This window comes from Podarcis cretensis (genome assembly GCF_951804945.1).
Source record: "Podarcis cretensis genome assembly, chromosome: 6".
Lineage (NCBI taxonomy): Eukaryota > Metazoa > Chordata > Lepidosauria > Squamata > Lacertidae > Podarcis > Podarcis cretensis.
Window position 1 is genome coordinate 48,586,252 of NC_137175.1, and position 19,414 is coordinate 48,605,665.

A 19,414-nucleotide genomic window follows, 5' to 3' on the forward strand; every position below is an offset into this window, starting at 1 on the left:
CTGGTCCAATTCTCCCGTTCCTCCTCCCATGTGCCCCTGCACCTCCCCCAATCTGCTTTACAGAGTTGGGGGGAACCCAAAGCAGAGCTGGGGTGTGAAGTACAAGGGGCATACAGGGGAGGGTGGAAAAGGAAGTTCAGTTCAACAACTGGAAGCTTTCCTGCTTGAATTTCCCCTCTTAAAAATCAAATTGTCCCTCTGTGGAGCATGTGCCCCACATTGGGACCCACAAGTCTAAACTGAAACTTACTTAACTGCTGAGAGCATTCAAAAAATCATCTCCCTGAACACCTGAGCCTGGCCTTGCAATCCAAAAAGTCCACACCTGTGCCCTGAGAAAGTTCCAGCAGACGGTATCTGTTACTGGACTCAAGGTGATTTCATATCTCAAGCTGTCTGAATAATAGCTCTGGGAAAGAGCAAGCCTTTCACACTTGCCTGCTGTTCCTTATGTTGGCAGTCCTGCTAGATATTCAAGAAGATGAAAGGGCCATGAAATCAGTAACAGTGAGCTTTTCTGTTGTTTTTACCCAGTGGCAAGTTATCCTTTCCTCTGGAAGTATAAGCCTTCCGTGAAAGGTAAGAAGGGAGGACCTGCCCTACCAGATTCATGCCTGGTGTGATTATATCTGCTATATCCAAACATCTGCACACGTGCTCCAGTTCTTTCTGAGAGTGTAAACATGCAGGAATAGGCAGCTGTCCCATACAGTGACCAAACCTACAACCTTGGCATTAGCAGCATCATGTTCTAACCCAGTGGCTTTCAACCAGTGTGTCATGGTACCCTGGGGTGCCTTGAATGATGGTCAGGAGTGCCATGGGCAATACTGGCCCCTGGCCCTCTTTCTGTCCCTCACTCCTCTGATGCCCTCTCTCATCTATGCTTCCCAAAGGCTTGCACAGCTGTTTGTTGCAGCAGCCATAGCTACAAGCTCCTCAGGCGAATGATGCCTCTGGCAGGGGGTGCTGTTGCTGGAGTAAGTAAGCAAGTGGGAAAGGGAGCCCAGCCAGCCACCAGCCCTCACTGTTGGGAATGGAGAGACAAGTTCCAGGCCCCTGAGGGGCAGTGTGAGGAAACATCTCTCTTTGGGGCTGGGCAGTTCAGAGACCAGGGGTGGCAGCAGCAGCTGCCCAAAGGACTCCCGAGGAGAGGTGGCTGAGAGAACACTCCACAATGGAGGGAGTAGGGGCGAGGGGCTGCCAGCTCTGCAGACAAGGGGTGACATAACTGGGCTCCTGAGCCCCACAGGGGTGCTTCAGAAAGAATGTAGTTGGTCAAGGGAGCCATGGACTCAAAAAGGTTGAAAACATCTGTTCTAACCAACAGAGCTATCAAGGCTGACTGCACATGATACTCTCCTGTGGCCTTGGCTGATTTTGACTTTTTTTTTTTAACACACACAGCATTTTTCCATTACATGTACTCATATCTTTTGCAAGAAGGCACCCATGTGACTTTGAGGGTAGGCTTTATAAGTCTGAAACATGCCACGTTCTGGATTCTTGTCCTAGGTGCACCAGATCAAACCTTTGGCTTACTGCTAAGAAGCAATGAAGAGCCCTTGGGTTTTGTTGCTGCTGACACTTGCCTTGGCAGAGACCTTTTCTAGCCAAAGAGGACTCATCTTCAATCTGGTAAGAGGTTACTGGGTACTCTTGCTGTACCCTTTCCAGAAGCATTCCTGATGCGAGGGGTTTGCCATGTGTCTGGCTCTTGGGATTCTCTCTAGTATTGAAATTGCTACCCAGTCATGTAATTGGGAAAGACTTTTACGGGAGTTCTTCAGACACTTTGTTTGATTTATGCATATGATCCATTTCAAGATTCATTTCAGAAATGCTTTAGTTGCCCCAGTTCACTTTAGGAATAGGAGTATCAAATAAACACTTTGAGCATTAGGGTACTCTAGGATATCAGCATAAAAACCTGCTTATATGGGAAGTTTCTTTTGTGAGGTTGAGGGATGATGACAACACAGTATCTCTAGTGGCAGCTTGGAAAGGACATGAGTGCGGCAGAATCAACTTTATGTTACTTAAATATAAGGTCCATAAGATTCCATGAAATCCTCTATTCAGGGACTATAGACCTGTGAGAGCTAGGTTTGGCTTCCAGCTTTCGTATCACTCCCTTGGTTGGCTGGCTTTGTTCTCTGCTATGCTTTGGGAATGGATGGTGGTTCGTCCGGCCTTCATCTTCATGCTAAAGATAAAAGATAAAGGACTCCTGGACGGTTAAGTCCAGTTAAAGGCGCCTATGGGGTTGCGGCATTCATCTCGCTTTCAGGTTGAGGAAGCTGGCGTTTGTCCACAGACAGCTTTCTGGGTCATGTGGCCAGCATAACTAAATTGCTTCTGGCACAACAGAACACTGTAACAAGTGCCAGAGTGCATGGAAACGCCATTTACCTTCCCACCACAGCAGTACCTATTTATCTACTTGCACTGGCATGCTTTTGAAGTGCTAGGTTGGCAGAAGCTGGGACAGAACAACGGGAGCTCTGTCATGGGGATTTGAGCCACTGACCTTCTGATTGGCAAACCCAAGAGACTCAGTGGTTTACACTACAGCGCCACCTGCGTCCATCTTCATGGGCATTTATCCTGTTGCTCACACCTTATCTAATCATGGTTACCTTATAGGAGAATGGAGAGCTATGTCTCAACAGTCGCCAATGCAAAAGTCGATGCTGTCACAGAGGGAGTGGCCTAAGCCTGGCTCGTTGTGCAGACAAAGCAGCTGAGTTTCAGGAGTGCTCTCCGTTGGTAAGTGGCATTTCCTATTCCTTAGGAATGACTGGTGTTTCTTCTGGCCTTCATCTTCTTTGCTGGTGGCATAAAAATGTCAGTGGAGATTCAGAAGAATATCAGACAAGAAAGAAGAAACCAGCGGAGAGATGAATAGAGAGAAGTATTATGCTCATAATGACGGGCTGGGAAGATTAAGCTAAGCAGCAGAACCAAGGATAGAGGGAATGAGTATAAGTGAAGGATGAATCAAAAGAAGAGAGCTGGGGAAGGTAATTACAACTGTGAACCTGAGAGATACTTAGGAAAGTAAAGGAGGATGTAGTGGTACTGGATGAAGTAATGAATTTTGGAGATGGTGAGAAGCTGAAAAGATTTGTGTGAGAGAGTGAACATGAGAAGCAGCAGAATTGAATTAGTGTTTTTTTTTTAAGTCATCTAGAAGAACCCATCACTCACTTTAAAGCAGCCTCATATATGTGGCAAATATTCTGAAGTGGGTATCAAATACAGTGAAAAGTGAGGAGTGCAGGATGATGTTCAAGCCTGGTCAGCTTAGCAGAATGGAGAAGACATTGTATACGTAGCTTTTCCTCTAGTCAAGATGTGAATTCTGATCTACATCTTTGTATCTCTCGCAGCACCTTACTGGGATATACTACAGGTGTCCCTGTGAAAATGGATTAAGCTGTGAGGTTGACAGGACAATTATCGGGACTATCACCAACACCGACTATGGCATTTGTGAGCAAGAAAATTAAAAGTTGAGGAAAAACATTAAAGATGCACTTGCTCTCCTATTCTCCTCTTTGATGATTATTCCTCAATGTAATTCCTACCTCTGTACATACGTTGCAGTTTAATTGGCCACATGGTCCTTTCTGATGTCTCAGTGGAAGAAAGCAGCTGACACATGGGCACAGCACTCTGCATAAGGAACTCATTGGCAGAGTGAAGGAACGTAGCAAGCAGGTGCATGTGCACAGGACTCAGAGAGCAGAAACCAACATTTACAATATGAACACACACTCCTGTTCTCCACACATCCATATCATTGCCCAAAATAATTCCAATGTCTGCACATATCTCACAAGTTTCTAAACTAATCCACACACCACCACAATTTGTTTAAATGGAAAATACTTCTAAATATACCCCTCATCCAACCTGCTAAAAGCCCTTATCTAACACAGAGCAGACATACTTTCTCAAAACATCCATATACATCAGTTCAGCACAGCATATTCATATCCATACTCTCAAACCTCTTTTGTCCATTCACATGAACCACACCATTTCATTGAAAATAATTTTATTACTTACTATACCCTTTAGATTGGGACGCAGGTGGCGCTGTGGGTTAAAGCCTCAGTGCCTAGGGCTTGCCGATCGAAAGGTCGGCGGTTCGAATCCCTGCGGCGGGGTGCGCTCCCATTGCTCGGTCCCAGCGCCTGCCAACCTAGCAGTTCGAAAGCACCCCCGGGTGCAAGTAGATAAATAGGGACCGCTTACTGGCGGGAAGGTAAACGGCGTTTCCGTGTGCGGCTCTGGCTCTGGCCAGAGCAGCGATGTCACGCTGGCCACGTGACCCAGAAGTGTCTCCGGACAGCGCTGGCCCCCGGCCTCTTGAGTGAGATGGGCGCACAACCCCAGAGTCTGTCAAGACTGGCCCGTACGGGCAGGGGTACCTTTACCTTTTTTACCCTTTAGATTGCATTCTTTGGTCTGGATCATGTACCCACTTTTAACCCAAATATGCATTTGAGGGCCCATTTCTTAATCTTTCACCATATACTTGCATGGTGATAATGCTCCTGTTGCAACCAACCTTGTACCAGGCCACAATCTACTAGTGTGTCCGATTTAGAACATGAACCACACTGATTTAGAAGCAACAACACTTTCAGCTACAAGCTTATTGGGGCCTATAAAGAAATTGTATTACACAGAGGGCCATCATTTAGCTGAACCAACACTAAAGAATTTTGTGGCCAAGATTGTGTCTCACCTTTTATGTGGTTCACCTATCTGGGTTACCATTGCAGGGAGGAACTTGATGTATTTCAAAATAAATTCCTGCATGTGATGTTGGCACTGCCACACAGTACACCTGGAGCACTACTAAGGACTGAATCGGGTCTTCCCTCTATAAAGGCTTGTTTTTGTACTGGGGGGAAATATCATTGCAGCCAGAACAACACATAACCCAAAGTTGTTTTTCAGATTTGCAGAAAAGGGAAGGCTGGCTAAAATCTTGTAGAGGTCTGATGCAGAGTTATTCAATCTCCCCAGCAGTAATACTGATATTGTGTTTGGCAAAGATGCAAAAAAGACATTGAATATACAAAAAATTGTAAATCCACCACTTGGTACAGTAAAATTAAAAGACACCACAAAAGGGCTATGTACTTGCGAGAATTAACTCACCCCCCCCCCCCCGGTAAGACATGCTTTCACCCAGCTCAGTTTTCAGACAATGCCTACTGAATATCTGGCTGGGAGATATACTAACAAATATGTAAAAGGGTGCCTTTGTATATGTGGATCATATATATATTGAGGATCTAGTACATTATATTTTATATTGCCTATTGTGTGATTCACCCAGAGCTAAGTTTATCTCCCCTTTTCAGATCACCTTAGAAGGTCAACCAGATGATTTGAAAATTAAATGGTTGTTGGCAGAGGTTGGTAAGTTCATCAGCTATAGGCTGCACTATTTCCATTAGTGGCAAGAAAGATAAGGGCAAACTTTCTGGATAGTGCAAGTGCCAAAACCCAGAGACGCTGACCAGAAGGAACATTGCTAAATTTTGAACATTGTAGATTTGTTCCGGTCTGGCACATGCAATGTCTTTCGTTGTGTAGTTGTGTGGTTTGTGCTCATACTGTATTGTGATGACCATTGGTTATAAACAATAAAAGCTACTGACCAACTACTGGTTTCTCAGTAACACACCAGATCTTTCTCTCCAGGCAACTTTCCCCATTATTTTGGCACGGTCTTAATGTTTCTAACCTAACTCTAGAGACACCCCTTCAGAGACCACCATGAGTGCAGGCTGGCAGACATTAGGATGGACCTGATTTTCTGAGCACTCCGAACCTTGAACTGGAGCAGCAAAGTTCAACAGACCATACATTGATGGTAATGAGCAAATGATCAGTACACTCCAGATTCTAATGCACATAGAAGCTTTGTTAGGTAGAAGGTAGGATCCTGAATGCTTACATGCCCGGACCTTTTCCTTACATAGGGAGAGACAAATGGTGATGTCATCTCTTCTCCAACTCTTTTATCATTCGCTCTTTCGTCTAGAAATGGGCCCTTTAAACACTGTTGTCACTCTCACCCGAATAGCAAGCTGGAGGAATATTGAAGCTGTTGACTCTTTGGTCCTGAATAATGTGGCTGCTGACGGTCTCAAGGGGGTAGAAGCTGTGGTCAGCTCTTGGAAGGGGATAGAAGCTGTGTCCAGTCTCATCAGTGCCTTGGAGTGTGTGGAAGCTACGCCCGCTGTTGTCATGGGTACTGTCAAAGGAGACGTTGGTGCCAGTGGGCTCAGAGGAGACATTATTGGGACCGAGAGTGTGGCTGCTCAGGTCAGAGGGGTTGGAGACTTGGCTAATCCTCATTGATTCCAGAGGGTGGACACTGATGTTGGCCCCAAAGGGGAGGGCACTGACCACCTTGCTCTCTTCCCTGTTGAGCCGGAGGCTGAGGATGACCTTGCAGGCCTGAGCCTGCACCTCCTCCTCTGGGTGGATGATGAGAGCAAGCAGGCGGTCGGAGAGGCGGGAGTTGTTGCCAAAGATGGTTTCATGAAGGGAGTTGTCGCTGTACTGCCACTGCATCGACTGGTACTGCGGGGAGAGGCGCCCTTCGCTGAGGCGCTCCACAAAGACTAACATCTCATAGAGCAGGTTCCCTGGCAGGGATGGTTGGAAGAGGCTCAGGAACTCAGCGGGTGTCTTGGGGAGAAACACCACAAATGGCATTAGTCAATATCTCATCTTCCTTCATCTTCCTTCCCCTCATTCCTCCTCATCCCCATGATGATGATAATAATAATAATAATAATAATAATAATAATAATAATAATTTTATTATTTACACCCCGCCCACCTGGCTGTGTTGTGCAGCCACTCTGGGCAGCTTCCAACACATATAAAAACATAATAAACATAATCTGCCTTCAGATGTCTTCTAAAAGTCAGATAGTTGTTTATTTCCTTGACATCTGGTGGGAGGGCATTTCACAGGGTGGGCACCACCACCGAGAAGGCACTCTGCCTGGTTCCCTGCAACCTCACATCTCATAGTGAGGGAACCTCCAGAAGGCCCTCAGAGCTGGACCTCAGTGTCCAGGCTGAACGATGGGGGTGGATGGTATACAGGGCCCTGATCCATGCATGTGGATCTGTGAATAAGTAGTTAATGACAATAGTAACTGTCAGGGGCTCAGGAGCAGAGGCACAGGGAAGAGAGGAGATGGAGAGCGAAGGGGAAGAATCCGAGGGGAGCGTAGGAGAAGAGGACAGTGGACCGAGGGATTCCATGAGCCTCTCCAGCGAATCGGAAGATTCACAGAAGGGGGCGCCAGTGGCCAGGGGTAGGGGGTTCCCAAGGGGAACGCCCCAGGAGCAAGGGGGCAGTAGGGACTCCCAGAGCAGTAGCTGGAAATCAGGACCAGCTTCCCCACCAGAGCAGAGTGGGGGGGAAGAGTCCCAAGGATCGGGGCCAGTGCATTCCCCACCAGGGAGAGAAGATAAGGCAGGGCTGACCACGCCTCCATCAGAAAGTCGGACAACGGAGGAGAGGTCAGATCCGGCCAGTGTCCCGGAAGAGGGAAGCAGTGACCGAAGTAGTGTAACGGTTAGGAGAAAGGTCACTGGGTTGGCGCGAGAGGCAAGTTCAAATGTACAGGAGCGCGGGACAGCAGAGAATGAGGATTGGGAACCGGGTCCTAAAGCCCGCCGGAGGGAGGGGGAGGAGCTAAGCGACTCAGCGTCGGAAGAGTCCAGAAAGGGCAATGCCCCAGCGGGCAGGAGGACCCAGAGGAGGAGAGAGCAGCGTAAAAGGTGGAGCAGGGCTAGGATCTTAAACTGGTGTCATAGGGGAGGAGACTCAGACGGGACTTCGCCGATCTAGGGTTTAAGACGTAGGGCTGCACGCTGTGGCTTTGAAATGGAAACTGAACTTCAATAAAGACTTTTGTACATTACTACAGCCTAGCGTTGGTCCTCTGTGAGATGGGACTAGAGGCAGCTCTGACAGTAACCCTCACTCTCAACCTCTGTCACTGGGGATGCTGTAGGAAATGGAGCAGCTGCAACCAGCAGGATGCCATTATTTCCTTTGTCCAGCAAGAAGTTCTGATATTTTTACATGCACCAGAACACAGAGTCCTGAGCATGGTGCAGCTCCCTATACACCTGTGGCAACAGAGAAACTTTCGTGCCAGTGGGGGCAGGTGTGAGTGATGGTAAAAGAGTGAGCTACCAGACTAAAAGCCTGAACTTGGTTCCAAGACTTCCTGGGTTTCTGCTCCAGAGTTGGACCCTAATTTAGGGGATGCGTGATCATATGTTCTACTCTACAGAGGACAAGCCTCTAGTTAAAGGTCTATCCCATTCAAGTCTAGTTTAAAGACAAAGAACCGTACGATGGGAGAGCAGGAAGTTCCCTTGAATTGTTAGCACATGGACCACAGACTGAGCATGGGCACAGGTCACCAAGTTCAGTCTTCCCCACTATGGTGACATGTATTGTGTTTCCATTTAAATTACTGTAACCATTTTAAAATTTGCACCTATACATATACATTAGTATTTGCCAAATTTATGCAAAACCTGTCATCTTGTTCTCTTTCATTGGTGATACGTTTCCTCTTTTTGGTTAATGCATAAGTGACCACTCTGCCGTCAGAGCTCCCATCTGCCGTGTGCTGAGGCTGCATCCTTCAGTCACCTGGGCAGGCTAAATGAGCCTAGCTGGAGCTTCCAGGAACTCCTGCCATGTCCTGTTTCCTACTTAGGCCAGAGGAGCCATGCTTTCAGCTTTCCAGCACTTCTTAAACCTCTCAGCTAAGTCTCCCTATGAGAGGCTAAGGATTTAAAAGAAGAAGATGTGGCCTATTTCTCCACCATGGGAATTTGTGTATGTGCATGCTCAGCACATACACAAGAGTCCATGCAAAACTGAATAATGTCAAAAGGGTCTCGTACAGCAGCCAGATTGTTTGGAGCATGCAAAAGGTCTGGTGGCCATAGCGCCAGTCTCACATGGGCCCTGCCCACTGTACAAGGAATAAATAATCCTGTTCCGAGAAAATGAATTACCTATTGCCTATTAGAAGATTGACATTTCTAATATCAATATGCAACAATGAAAGGGTGTGGCTGCTTCCAAGCAGAGCAGAAATCGGGTGGGCTCGGGTGTTCGCTTTCAAAGGATGTGATTCTGGCTCCTGTTCATATGCTGGCTCTTGTACTTTGGAATGCAAAGTGGCTTCAAATGAGCCAGCATTGATTCCCTAGTTGCAGTCCCTGGGCAACATGTATTCTCATGCCTATGTCTGAATAAATTCCTATAACTAGAGCAGCTATCCCAGGGCTTTTTTTCAGCCAGAACTCTCCAGATCTTAGTTCTGGCACCTCTCAGGTGGGCGCCATTGCCATTCTAAGAGAACAAAAGAGGTGTTCATGGTGAGTTCCGGAGCCTCTTTTTCTAGAAAAAAAACACTGACCTTTCCCAACCTCTGTTCTTCTGATATTCTTTATCCCCCACCCCAATACAAAGCTTTCTCATGCTGGCAGGCACAAGGGCAGTCCTTACCCGACAATTCATGATGTCGTACAGCAGGTCTTCCTTCTGGGCCAGTGTGCTAAGAAGCTTGAGAACCTGCACCTGAGCAAACGTGAGAATGTCAGGGTGTGTGGACATGGGTGGGTACTAGACCCCCTTTGCAAGCAAAGTAATAATTATAATAAAAATATTAATGCTTTCTAGTTGGGCAGTGGGGTTGGGGGCAAACTGCAGGAAAGACATGAGCCACGCTGAGCAAGGAAGATGACATTTGCTCCTTTCAGCTGCAGGGAGCAACCTTCCAGGCTACATCATGTTCTTCAACAGATTTGGGTTTCTGAGCAAGAATAAAAATTGAGGCTGTAAGTTCAGAGTTGAGAATAGATTGATCTTTCCCTCCTTGGATGATCAGGTAGCCTGGACTTGATAGAGGACTCGGGTAACACAAACCCTAGAGAGAGCATACTGAAATATTTCAGACAAAAATATGAATGCGTAAAATTACTTTATAGACTGAACCAGACCACTGGTTTATCCAGTGCTTTCTACTTGAGCTGGCAACTGCTCTCCAAAGCCACACTGATAATTTGATCAAAGGTCAGGGTATAGATCCTGTTTCTCACTCTACTTCTGATGCCATCAATTATGTAGCAAATAAAGAACCATTCAGGAACAAGAGGGAGGTATCAGCAGTCTTGGGTGTGTGTGCCAGAAGTCCCCATAGTTTGCAGAAATACAAAAATAATACACAGAAAAACATCCTGAGGGAAGGGGCCCACAAAACTCCCAGTGGGGACTGTACATACTCAGTGGCCATAGAGCAAACAGACTGCCTGTGGGTGAGGGGAACCAGAGAGCAGGGAGAATGAAATGGAATGTAGTGACTGGAACTCCAAGCAGGGGCACTCTAGGCTGCAGCATTTTGTTGCAGAACCCCACATGTAATAAATAAAAGGTTCATTTAGCAAAAAGGTGAAATATTAGTCATCCAGCGTTTCCTTCTAGGAACTACTAGAGCTGTACTACTTCCCAACTCCAACGCTGTACCTGAGGAGGAAGAGAAGATACCTGCCTGTGATTTTTTGTACCTTGGCCATAGTGTTTGCCATGAGAAGGATTTCCAGGAAGTTCGGCAGCATCCCTCTCAGGAGAGTGTGGGTGTTGTCTGGAATATTCAACCCGTTCAGCAGCCTCAACCCAGCAACCTGAAGGGTGGGGTCCCAGGAGCCAGTCACCAGCTCAACAATCTTGGGAACGTATTCCTGCATCAGAAAACAGACCAGCGTTTTATTTTAAAGACTCGCACTATGCCCTTCAGCAGTATTGCAGGCAGTTAGGCCCCCACCCCACAGATGGCAACGAGTGCTTCAAAAGGTGATAAGTCTTTGCTGCAGCATTTCAGGCCTCTGGCTCATTCTGTTGAAAGGGCTCCTAGAGGCACTGCCGCCTCCTAGCAATCCAGGGTGAAGTGTAAACAGTCCTTTTATGGCTATGATGAATATCATATCAGGGTATCATCCAGACCAGACCTCACCCCCTGTACCTGTTTTTCAGCTTCTGTTCAGAATCGTGGGAAAAGGAAAAAGAGTGACTCAGAATACCCACGGCATGTATTTGCTTTCGCCACTGATTATCGTAGCATCATAGTTGGAAGAGATCCTGAGGGTCATCTAACAGCCCAACCCCCTGCAGTGCAGGAATATGCAGCTGCCCCTTACCAGGATCGAACCTGCCACCTTGGCATTATCAGCATCACCCTCTAACCAACTGAATCATCAGCATCACAGCTCGTCCTATATTTTTAGTATTCAAGGTCAAGGGGTGTTGCCTTCTGAGAGATGTGAGCCTCAAGAGCTCCTCACTTCTTGATTATCAGGCTGTTGCACATTTCGGTGCAAATGTTGCAGGTACTGGCAGAGATGCTTTGTGAGTCTTGTGGGGGGGGATTGAACTAAATAAAATTAATGATGTGTTTTTATGCATTTATTTACTTTTGTTTTATTTTGAGTACATTTCTATTCCCCCTTTCCTCTGAGCCATAGGTTCTCCCCTTTCAGTTTATCCTCACAACAGCCCTGTGAGGTTGGTTAAGCTGAGACACAAGGTCTGCCCCAAGGTCACCCAGTGAGCTTCCTGGCTGAGAGGGGATTACCAGGTCCCAAGCAACCTATGTATGTCTACCCGTAAGTAAGGTCCACTGAATTTAGGGGGCTTACTCCCAAGTTAGTGCATCTAGCATTTCAACTTTAGTTTCCAGTCATTATGGTCTACCACAGTTAATGTTTCACTCCACCCGCTTTCATAATATAAGAAGGCTATCAACATTTCTCACTGGTATAAATATTTCAAAAGGTTTCAAGTGGCTTGATTATATGTCAACTTCTTCTGTCTGTAGAATTGCACAGACCTAGCAGGACTGAGTCTGGACGGCTAAAAGCTTCACCAAATCCTAGCTGTGCCTTCTCTTGGACATTGCCATTACTAGCAGGGCTTAATTAGGCAGTCACTCTTATTCATTACGTAAACACCAGATTAAACAGGATAATCTACAGAGAGTAGAAAGTTGACTGTAGTCCACGAAAGCTTATGCCATAATGAATTTGTTTGTCTTTGAGGTGCCACAAGACTTCATCGTTTGCACTGCAATAGACTGACCTGCCTACCCATCTGGAAATTTAAGACAAAAAGGTGCCTATGGAAGACTTCACATATTGCATATTTAAGTGTACGTTCAAAAATAAGAAAATATGAATTGTACAAGGATTCACTTGCCATCATATGAAGCATATAGGTGCACTGATCAGGGAGCAATGATTGGCTGCAGTGACAATTTAGGGTTTGCATCCATGTAATCTGGGCAACCACTTGTATAAGAAGTTGGAAATGCTTTATTTAAGGAACTCATATATACATCGCAAAACCAATTTCACTTACCATCTTATGTACTGGGAGCTTCAGCAGCAAATTTAACGTTCCAAAACCTGGTTTGTGTTGGTGCCAATGTAGTGGGAATCCAAAATGGCCACCGGCAGATTTGAATTATATCTACACAGGTGGCCTTTGGAAAACAGAGCCAAAGAGCTATGTTGTCCCCAAAATGATACTGCTTGGCCCTGAGGCTACTCCCATGAGCGCAGGTGTGTGACTCTTACAAGAGTGTCTTCCCCTCTCCCTCCAGGTCCCCTAAGCCCCACTCACATGCTGCCAGCTGCATCCAAGCGCACACCTTGAAGACAGTGGCTGCGTTGCAGAAGAAGAAGAGGCTGAAGCAGAAGATGCAGCCAATGATGAGGAAGGTTGAGATGCCCACAAAGAACATGGCCGTTTTGAAGGCACTTGAGGGGATGGTGCCAAAGTCCAGCGGGCTGCCCTTGCAGATGAGTTCCCCTGTAAGGGCATTGCCAATGCAGTAGGAGAAAAGGCCAAAGTAGCCAGCCTGTGGTGTGTCAATGCTGTCCCCGATCCAGTAGGGCTGGATGAAAGTCACCACCATGATCACAGCAAAGCAGAGGGTGAACAGGGCCCACAGGACCCCCATGGCTCGGGCATTCCTCACATAGTTGGTGTGGTAGATTTTTGCCGCCTCCTGGGCTGGGAGCATCTTCCCCATGGCGACTCCTAGGGTGGGTTGTTTCTTCTAGGAAACAGGTGGGAAGGGTCAGCACTGGACGGGGGTCCTAGGAGGTGAAAGTCAGACGCTCAGCAAGCTGGCTGCTTCCTTACGCCAGGAAATGGGAGGGGGAGCAGCGGGTAGATGCTCTGAAGCTGCGGAATTGGGGCTGCAGGCTCAGCTTCCCAATCCTAGACGGTACTTCAGGGCTCTGGGAAGTAGCTCTAGACTCAGAGACCCTTCCCGGGCTTCAGACGCCGGGTCTCCAAAATGCCTCTTAAGTTTCTGTTCTGATCTGCTCCCTGAGAGCCTGAAGGTTACTTAGCCGTGGCTCCTCCTCCTTTTCCCGGATCTCCCGGTTTCTAAGCGGCGGCTGCCACATGCCCTTCGAAGCTCCTCCCTGCTGTTGCTTCGCCCGTTCTCTCTTCCGCGCTCTGCTGCAGCACCACGGACAGGGGCCGGCAGAGAAAGCCAAGGGGAGCGAAGGGAATGGAAGGGAATGGCGAGGAGAACGAGGGGGAAGGAGGCAGGCTGGAGCAGCTGCGCACAGCACGAATATACACTAAATCGGACGAGGCGGGGATACAATCCGAACCGGGTGTAGGACGGGGACGAATGGCAGTTTTGAACATCTGTTTATGCCTTTGGCATCCAAGTGGGGACAGTGGTTTTCCAGGCGTTCATCAGCCACGTCCTCCAGGACTAACTGAAGCTTAGTAGGGTTTTATCAATGAATTGTTCATTATTTTCATGATTGACCCATTATAATTCTGACTCCCTCAGAGACCAAGTGCTCATACCTGATGTAATGCAAAAGAATGCTAGCTGCTCTCTATTCACTATATAAAATATATTCATTGCAGTAGCCCCTGAATCACAACACTTCATATTTTGTGGCTTGAAGAGGTGTTCTGCAAGGATGGAGACAACTTTCCAAGGTAGCTACATTTTTGCGTTTTTCAAGGTCTTTGGAATATTCAAGGGAAATGTAGTTGAAGCTTACGGTTAAAATATGTTTTTATGAAAAAATCACAGCATTAGCTTAGCTTCTAAGACACTTTGTGTGTTAGACAGCTAAAGCTCCAGTATGCTCTCATTCTGCCATCTAGGTGAGTTTGTTTTCAGCAACTTTGCAGTGGCATGGATAATACAACTGTGGGTTGAGCAAGGAACAGGGTGAAGCAACCATAAAACCATATCTTCATTCCATCTTCATTCCATGCCATACCATGCCATTCCAAGGTTTGGAAGGGCTAGAAGCAAAGCAGAAAATGCCACCCCCTCACCACTGAGCACCCACAGCACTCCCACCCACCTGCTCCTCCTCCATTGCACACCTGCAGCCAGGCACCCACCTACGCACCAGCTGCCACCTGTTGTTAGCACGGGGAGGTTAAGCACACAGAAGGGGGGGGGGAGGTCAGCAAGCACAGGCCATGCTTCACGGAGGCTGGGTCTGCCACCACTCCCATCTTTCCAGAGCCTGTCACCCCAAGGAAACTGCCTCATCTCACCTCATGGATCGGCCAACCCTGGAAGTGACCCACAGTTTCATCCAGAACGATCCCACCCAAACTCATAACTATATATTATGTGTACCTGGTCCAATTCTCCCGTTCCTCCTCCCATGTGCCCCTGCACCTCCCCCAATCTGCTTTACAGAGTTGGGGGGAACCCAAAGCAGAGCTGGGGTGTGAAGTACAAGGGGCATACAGGGGAGGGTGGAAAAGGAAGTTCAGTTCAACAACTGGAAGCTTTCCTGCTTGAATTTCCCCTCTTAAAAATCAAATTGTCCCTCTGTGGAGCATGTGCCCCACATTGGGACCCACAAGTCTAAACTGAAACTTACTTAACTGCTGAGAGCATTCAAAAAATCATCTCCCTGAACACCTGAGCCTGGCCTTGCAATCCAAAAAGTCCACACCTGTGCCCTGAGAAAGTTCCAGCAGACTGTATCTGTTACTGGACTCAAGGTGATTTCATATCTCAAGCTGTCTGAATAATAGCTCTGGGAAAGAGCAAGCCTTTCACACTTGCCTGCTGTTCCTTATGTTGGCAGTCCTGCTAGATATTCAAGAAGATGAAAGGGCCATGAAATCAGTAACAGTGAGCTTTTCTGTTGTTTTTACCCAGTGGCAAGTTATCCTTTCCTCTGGAAGTATAAGCCTTCCGTGAAAGGTAAGAAGGGAGGACCTGCCCTACCAGATTCATGCCTGGTGTGATTATATCTGCTATATCCAAACATCTGCACACGTGCTCCAGTTCTTTCTGAGAGTGTAAACATGCAGGAATAGGCAGCTGTCCCATACAGTGACCAAACCTACAACCTTGGCATTAGCAGCATCATGTTCTAACCCAGTGGCTTTCAACCAGTGTGTCATGGTACCCTGGGGTGCCTTGAATGATGGTCAGGAGTGCCATGGGCAATACTGGCCCCTGGCCCTCTTTCTGTCCCTCCCTCCTCTGATGCCCTCTCTCATCTATGCTTCCCAAAGGCTTGCACAGCTGTTTGTTGCAGCAGCCATAGCTACAAGCTCCTCAGGCGAATGATGCCTCTGGCAGGGGGTGCTGTTGCTGGAGTAAGTAAGCAAGTGGGAAAGGGAGCCCAGCCAGCCACCAGCCCTCACTGTTGGGAATGGAGAGACAAGTTCCAGGCCCCTGAGGGGCAGTGTGAGGAAACATCTCTCTTTGGGGCTGGGCAGTTCAGAGACCAGGGGTGGCAGCAGCAGCTGCCCAAAGGACTCCCAAGGAGAGGTGGCTGAGGGAACACTCCACAATGGAGGGAGTAGGGGCGAGGGGCTGCCAGCTCTGCAGACAAGGGGTGACATAACTGGGCTCCTGAGCCCCACAGGAGTGCTTCAGAAAGAATGTAGTTGGTCAAGGGAGCCATGGACTCAAAAAGGTTGAGAACATCTGTTCTAACCAACAGAGCTATCAAGGCTGACTGCACATGATACTCTCCTGTGGCCTTGGCTGATTTTGACTGTTGTTTTTTTTTTTTTTTAACACACACAGCATTTTTCCATTACATGTACTCATATCTTTTGCAAGAAGGCACCCATGTGACTTTGAGGGTAGGCTTTATAAGTCTGAAACATGCCACGTTCTGGATTCTTGTCCTAGGTGCACCAGATCAAACCTTTGGCTTACTGCTAAGAAGCAATGAAGAGCCCTTGGGTTTTGTTGCTGCTGACACTTGCCTTGGCAGAGACCTTTTCTAGCCAAAGAGGACTCATCTTCAATCTGGTAAGAGGTTACTGGGTACTCTTGCTGTACCCTTTCCAGAAGCATTCCTGATGCGAGGGGTTTGCCATGTGTCTGGCTCTTGGGATTCTCTCTAGTATTGAAATTGCTACCCAGTCATGTAATTGGGAAAGACTTTTACGGGAGTTCTTCAGACACTTTGTTTGATTTATGCATATGATCCATTTCAAGATTCATTTCAGAAATGCTTTAGTTGCCCCAGTTCACTTTAGGAATAGGAGTATCAAATAAACACTTTGAGCATTAGGGTACTCTAGGATATCAGCATAAAAACCAGGGCACACAAGGTACCTTCCTGCTTATATGGGAAGTTTCTTTTGTGAGGTTGAGGGATGATGACAACACAGTATCTCTAGTGGCAGCTTGGAAAGGACATGAGTGCGGCAGAATCAACTTTATGTTACTTAAATATAAGGTCCATAAGATTCCATGAAATCCTCTATTCAGGGACTATAGACCTGTGAGAGCTGGGTTTGGCTTCCAGCTTTCGTATCACTCCCTTGGTTGGCTGGCTTTGTTCTCTGCTATGCTTTGGGAATGGATGGTGGTTCGTCCGGCCTTCATCTTCATGCTAAAGATAAAAGATAAAGGACTCCTGGACGGTTAAGTCCAGTTAAAGGCGCCTATGGGGTTGCGGCATTCATCTCGCTTTCAGGTTGAGGAAGCTGGCGTTTGTCCACAGACAGCTTTCTGGGTCATGTGGCCAGCATAACTAAATTGCTTCTGGCACAACAGAACACTGTAACAAGTGCCAGAGTGCATGGAAACGCCATTTACCTTCCCACCACAGCAGTACCTATTTATCTACTTGCACTGGCATGCTTTTGAAGTGCTAGGTTGGCAGAAGCTGGGACAGAACAACGGGAGCTCTGTCATGGGGATTTGAGCCACTGACCTTCTGATTGGCAAACCCAAGAGACTCAGTGGTTTACACTACAGCGCCACCTGCGTCCATCTTCATGGGCATTTATCCTGTTGCTCACACCTTATCTAATCATGGTTACCTTATAGGAGAATGGAGAGCTATGTCTCAACAGTCGCCAATGCAAAAGTCGATGCTGTCACAGAGGGAGTGGCCTAAGCCTGGCTCGTTGTGCAGACAAAGCAGCTGAGTTTCAGGAGTGCTCTCCGTTGGTAAGTGGCATTTCCTATTCCTTAGGAATGACTGGTGTTTCTTCTGGCCTTCATCTTCTTTGCTGGTGGCATAAAAATGTCAGTGGAGATTCAGAAGAATATCAGACAAGAAAGAAGAAACCAGCGGAGAGATGAATAGAGAGAAGTATTATGCTCATAATGACGGGCTGGGAAGATTAAGCTAAGCAGCAGAACCAAGGATAGAGGGAATGAGTATAAGTGAAGGATGAATCAAAAGAAGAGAGCTGGGGAAGGTAATTACAACTGTGAACCTGAGAGATACTTAGGAAAGTAAAGGAGGATGTAGTGGTACTGGATGAAGTAATGAATTTTGGAGATGGTGAGAAGCTGAAAAGATTTGTGTGAGAGAGTGAACATGAGAAGCAGCAGAATTGAATTAGTGTTTTTTTTTTAAGTCATCTAGAAGAACCCATCACTCACTTTAAAGCAGCCTCATATATGTGGCAAATATTCTGAAGTGGGTATCAAATACAGTGAAAAGTGAGGAGTGCAGGATGATGTTCAAGCCTGGTCAGCTTAGCAGAATGGAGAAGACATTGTATACGTAGCTTTTCCTCTAGTCAAAATGTGAATTCTGATCTACATCTTTGTATCTCTCGCAGCACCTTACTGGGATATACTACAGGTGTCCCTGTGAAAATGGATTAAGCTGTGAGGTTGACAGGACAATTATCGGGACTATCACCAACACCGACTATGGCATTTGTGAGCAAGAAAATTAAAAGTTGAGGAAAAACATTAAAGATGCACTTGCTCTCCTATTCTCCTCTTTGATGATTATTCCTCAATGTAATTCCTACCTCTGTACATACGTTGCAGTTTAATTGGCCACATGGTCCTTTCTGATGTCTCAGTGGAAGAAAGCAGCTGACACATGGGCACAGCACTCTGCATAAGGAACTCATTGGCAGAGTGAAGGAACGTAGCAAGCAGGTGCATGTGCACAGGACTCAGAGAGCAGAAACCAACATTTACAATATGAACACACACTCCTGTTCTCCACACATCCATATCATTGCCCAAAATAATTCCAATGTCTGCACATATCTCACAAGTTTCTAAACTAATCCACACACCACCACAATTTGTTTAAATGGAAAATACTTCTAAATATACCCCTCATCCAACCTGCTAAAAGCCCTTATCTAACACAGAGCAGACATACTTTCTCAAAACATCCATATACATCAGTTCAGCACAGCATATTCATATCCATACTCTCAAACCTCTTTTGTCCATTCACATGAACCACACCATTTCATTGAAAATAATTTTATTACTTACTATACCCTTTAGATTGCATTCTTTGGTCTGGATCATGTACCCACTTTTAACCCAAATATGCATTTGAGGGCCCATTTCTTAATCTTTCACCATATACTTGCATGGTGATAATGCTCCTGTTGCAACCAACCTTGTACCAGGCCACAATCTACTAGTGTGTCCGATTTAGAACATGAACCACACTGATTTAGAAGCAACAACACTTTCAGCTACAAGCTTATTGGGGCCTATAAAGAAATTGTATTACACAGAGGGCCATCATTTAGCTGAACCAACACTAAAGAATTTTGTGGCCAAGATTGTGTCTCACCTTTTATGTGGTTCACCTATCTGGGTTACCATTGCAGGGAGGAACTTGATGTATTTCAAAATAAATTCCTGCATGTGATGTTGGCACTGCCACACAGTACACCTGGAGCACTACTAAGGACTGAATCGGGTCTTCCCTCTATAAAGGCTTGTTTTTGTACTGGGGGAAAATATCATTGCAGCCAGAACAACACATAACCCAAAGTTGTTTTTCAGATTTGCAGAAAAGGGAA

At 46.6% G+C, this 19,414-nt stretch overlaps 3 protein-coding genes and 1 pseudogene across 4 annotated transcripts; 2 read left to right on the top strand and 2 right to left on the bottom strand.

Moving 5' to 3' along the window:
• Nucleotides 1-505: 505 nt before the first annotated feature.
• LOC307219202 (colipase-like) lies at nt 506-3,512 on the top strand (the record flags this gene model as incomplete). The annotated part of the gene is made up of 4 exons (XM_079982201.1): nt 506-579; nt 1,516-1,638; nt 2,647-2,769; nt 3,393-3,512. The coding sequence occupies exons 2-4, from the start codon at nt 1,555-1,557 to the stop codon at nt 3,510-3,512; spliced, it is 327 nt and encodes a 108-aa protein (XP_079838327.1). The 5' UTR covers nt 506-579; nt 1,516-1,554.
• Nucleotides 3,513-5,929: 2,417 nt separating this feature from the next.
• Nucleotides 5,930-10,845, bottom strand: LOC307219342 (armadillo repeat-containing protein 12-like). The gene is made up of 3 exons (XM_079982462.1): nt 10,648-10,845; nt 9,590-9,661; nt 5,930-6,723 (listed from the first exon to the last, which is right to left on the bottom strand). The coding sequence occupies exons 1-3, from the start codon at nt 10,825-10,827 to the stop codon at nt 6,082-6,084; spliced, it is 894 nt and encodes a 297-aa protein (XP_079838588.1). The 5' UTR covers nt 10,828-10,845; the 3' UTR covers nt 5,930-6,081.
• A 1,525-nt stretch (nt 10,846-12,370) lies between these two features.
• LOC307219036 (LHFPL tetraspan subfamily member 5 protein pseudogene) lies at nt 12,371-13,476 on the bottom strand (annotated as a pseudogene). The gene has a single exon. The product of its transcript is annotated as an LHFPL tetraspan subfamily member 5 protein pseudogene (transcript).
• Nucleotides 13,477-15,273: 1,797 nt separating this feature from the next.
• On the top strand, nt 15,274-18,310 carry LOC307219203 (colipase-like; the record flags this gene model as incomplete). Its single annotated transcript, XM_079982202.1, has 4 exons — nt 15,274-15,347; nt 16,293-16,415; nt 17,445-17,567; nt 18,191-18,310. Exons 2-4 carry the CDS (start codon nt 16,332-16,334, stop codon nt 18,308-18,310), a joined length of 327 nt encoding a protein of 108 aa, XP_079838328.1. The 5' UTR covers nt 15,274-15,347; nt 16,293-16,331.
• Between the last annotated feature and the right edge of the window lie 1,104 nt (nt 18,311-19,414).

Coding starts and splice junctions, on each gene's coding strand:
- LOC307219342 (XM_079982462.1), bottom strand. CDS start 10,827: ATGCAGGAATACGTTCCCAAGATTGTTGAGCTGGTGACTGGCTCCTGG. Junction 9,662..10,647: donor TGGCAAACACTATGGCCAAG/GTACAAAAAATC, acceptor ACGTTTGCTCAG/GTGCAGGTTCTCAAGCTTCT. Junction 6,724..9,589: donor ACGACATCATGAATTGTCGG/GTAAGGACTGCC, acceptor TTTCTCCCCAAG/ACACCCGCTGAGTTCCTGAG.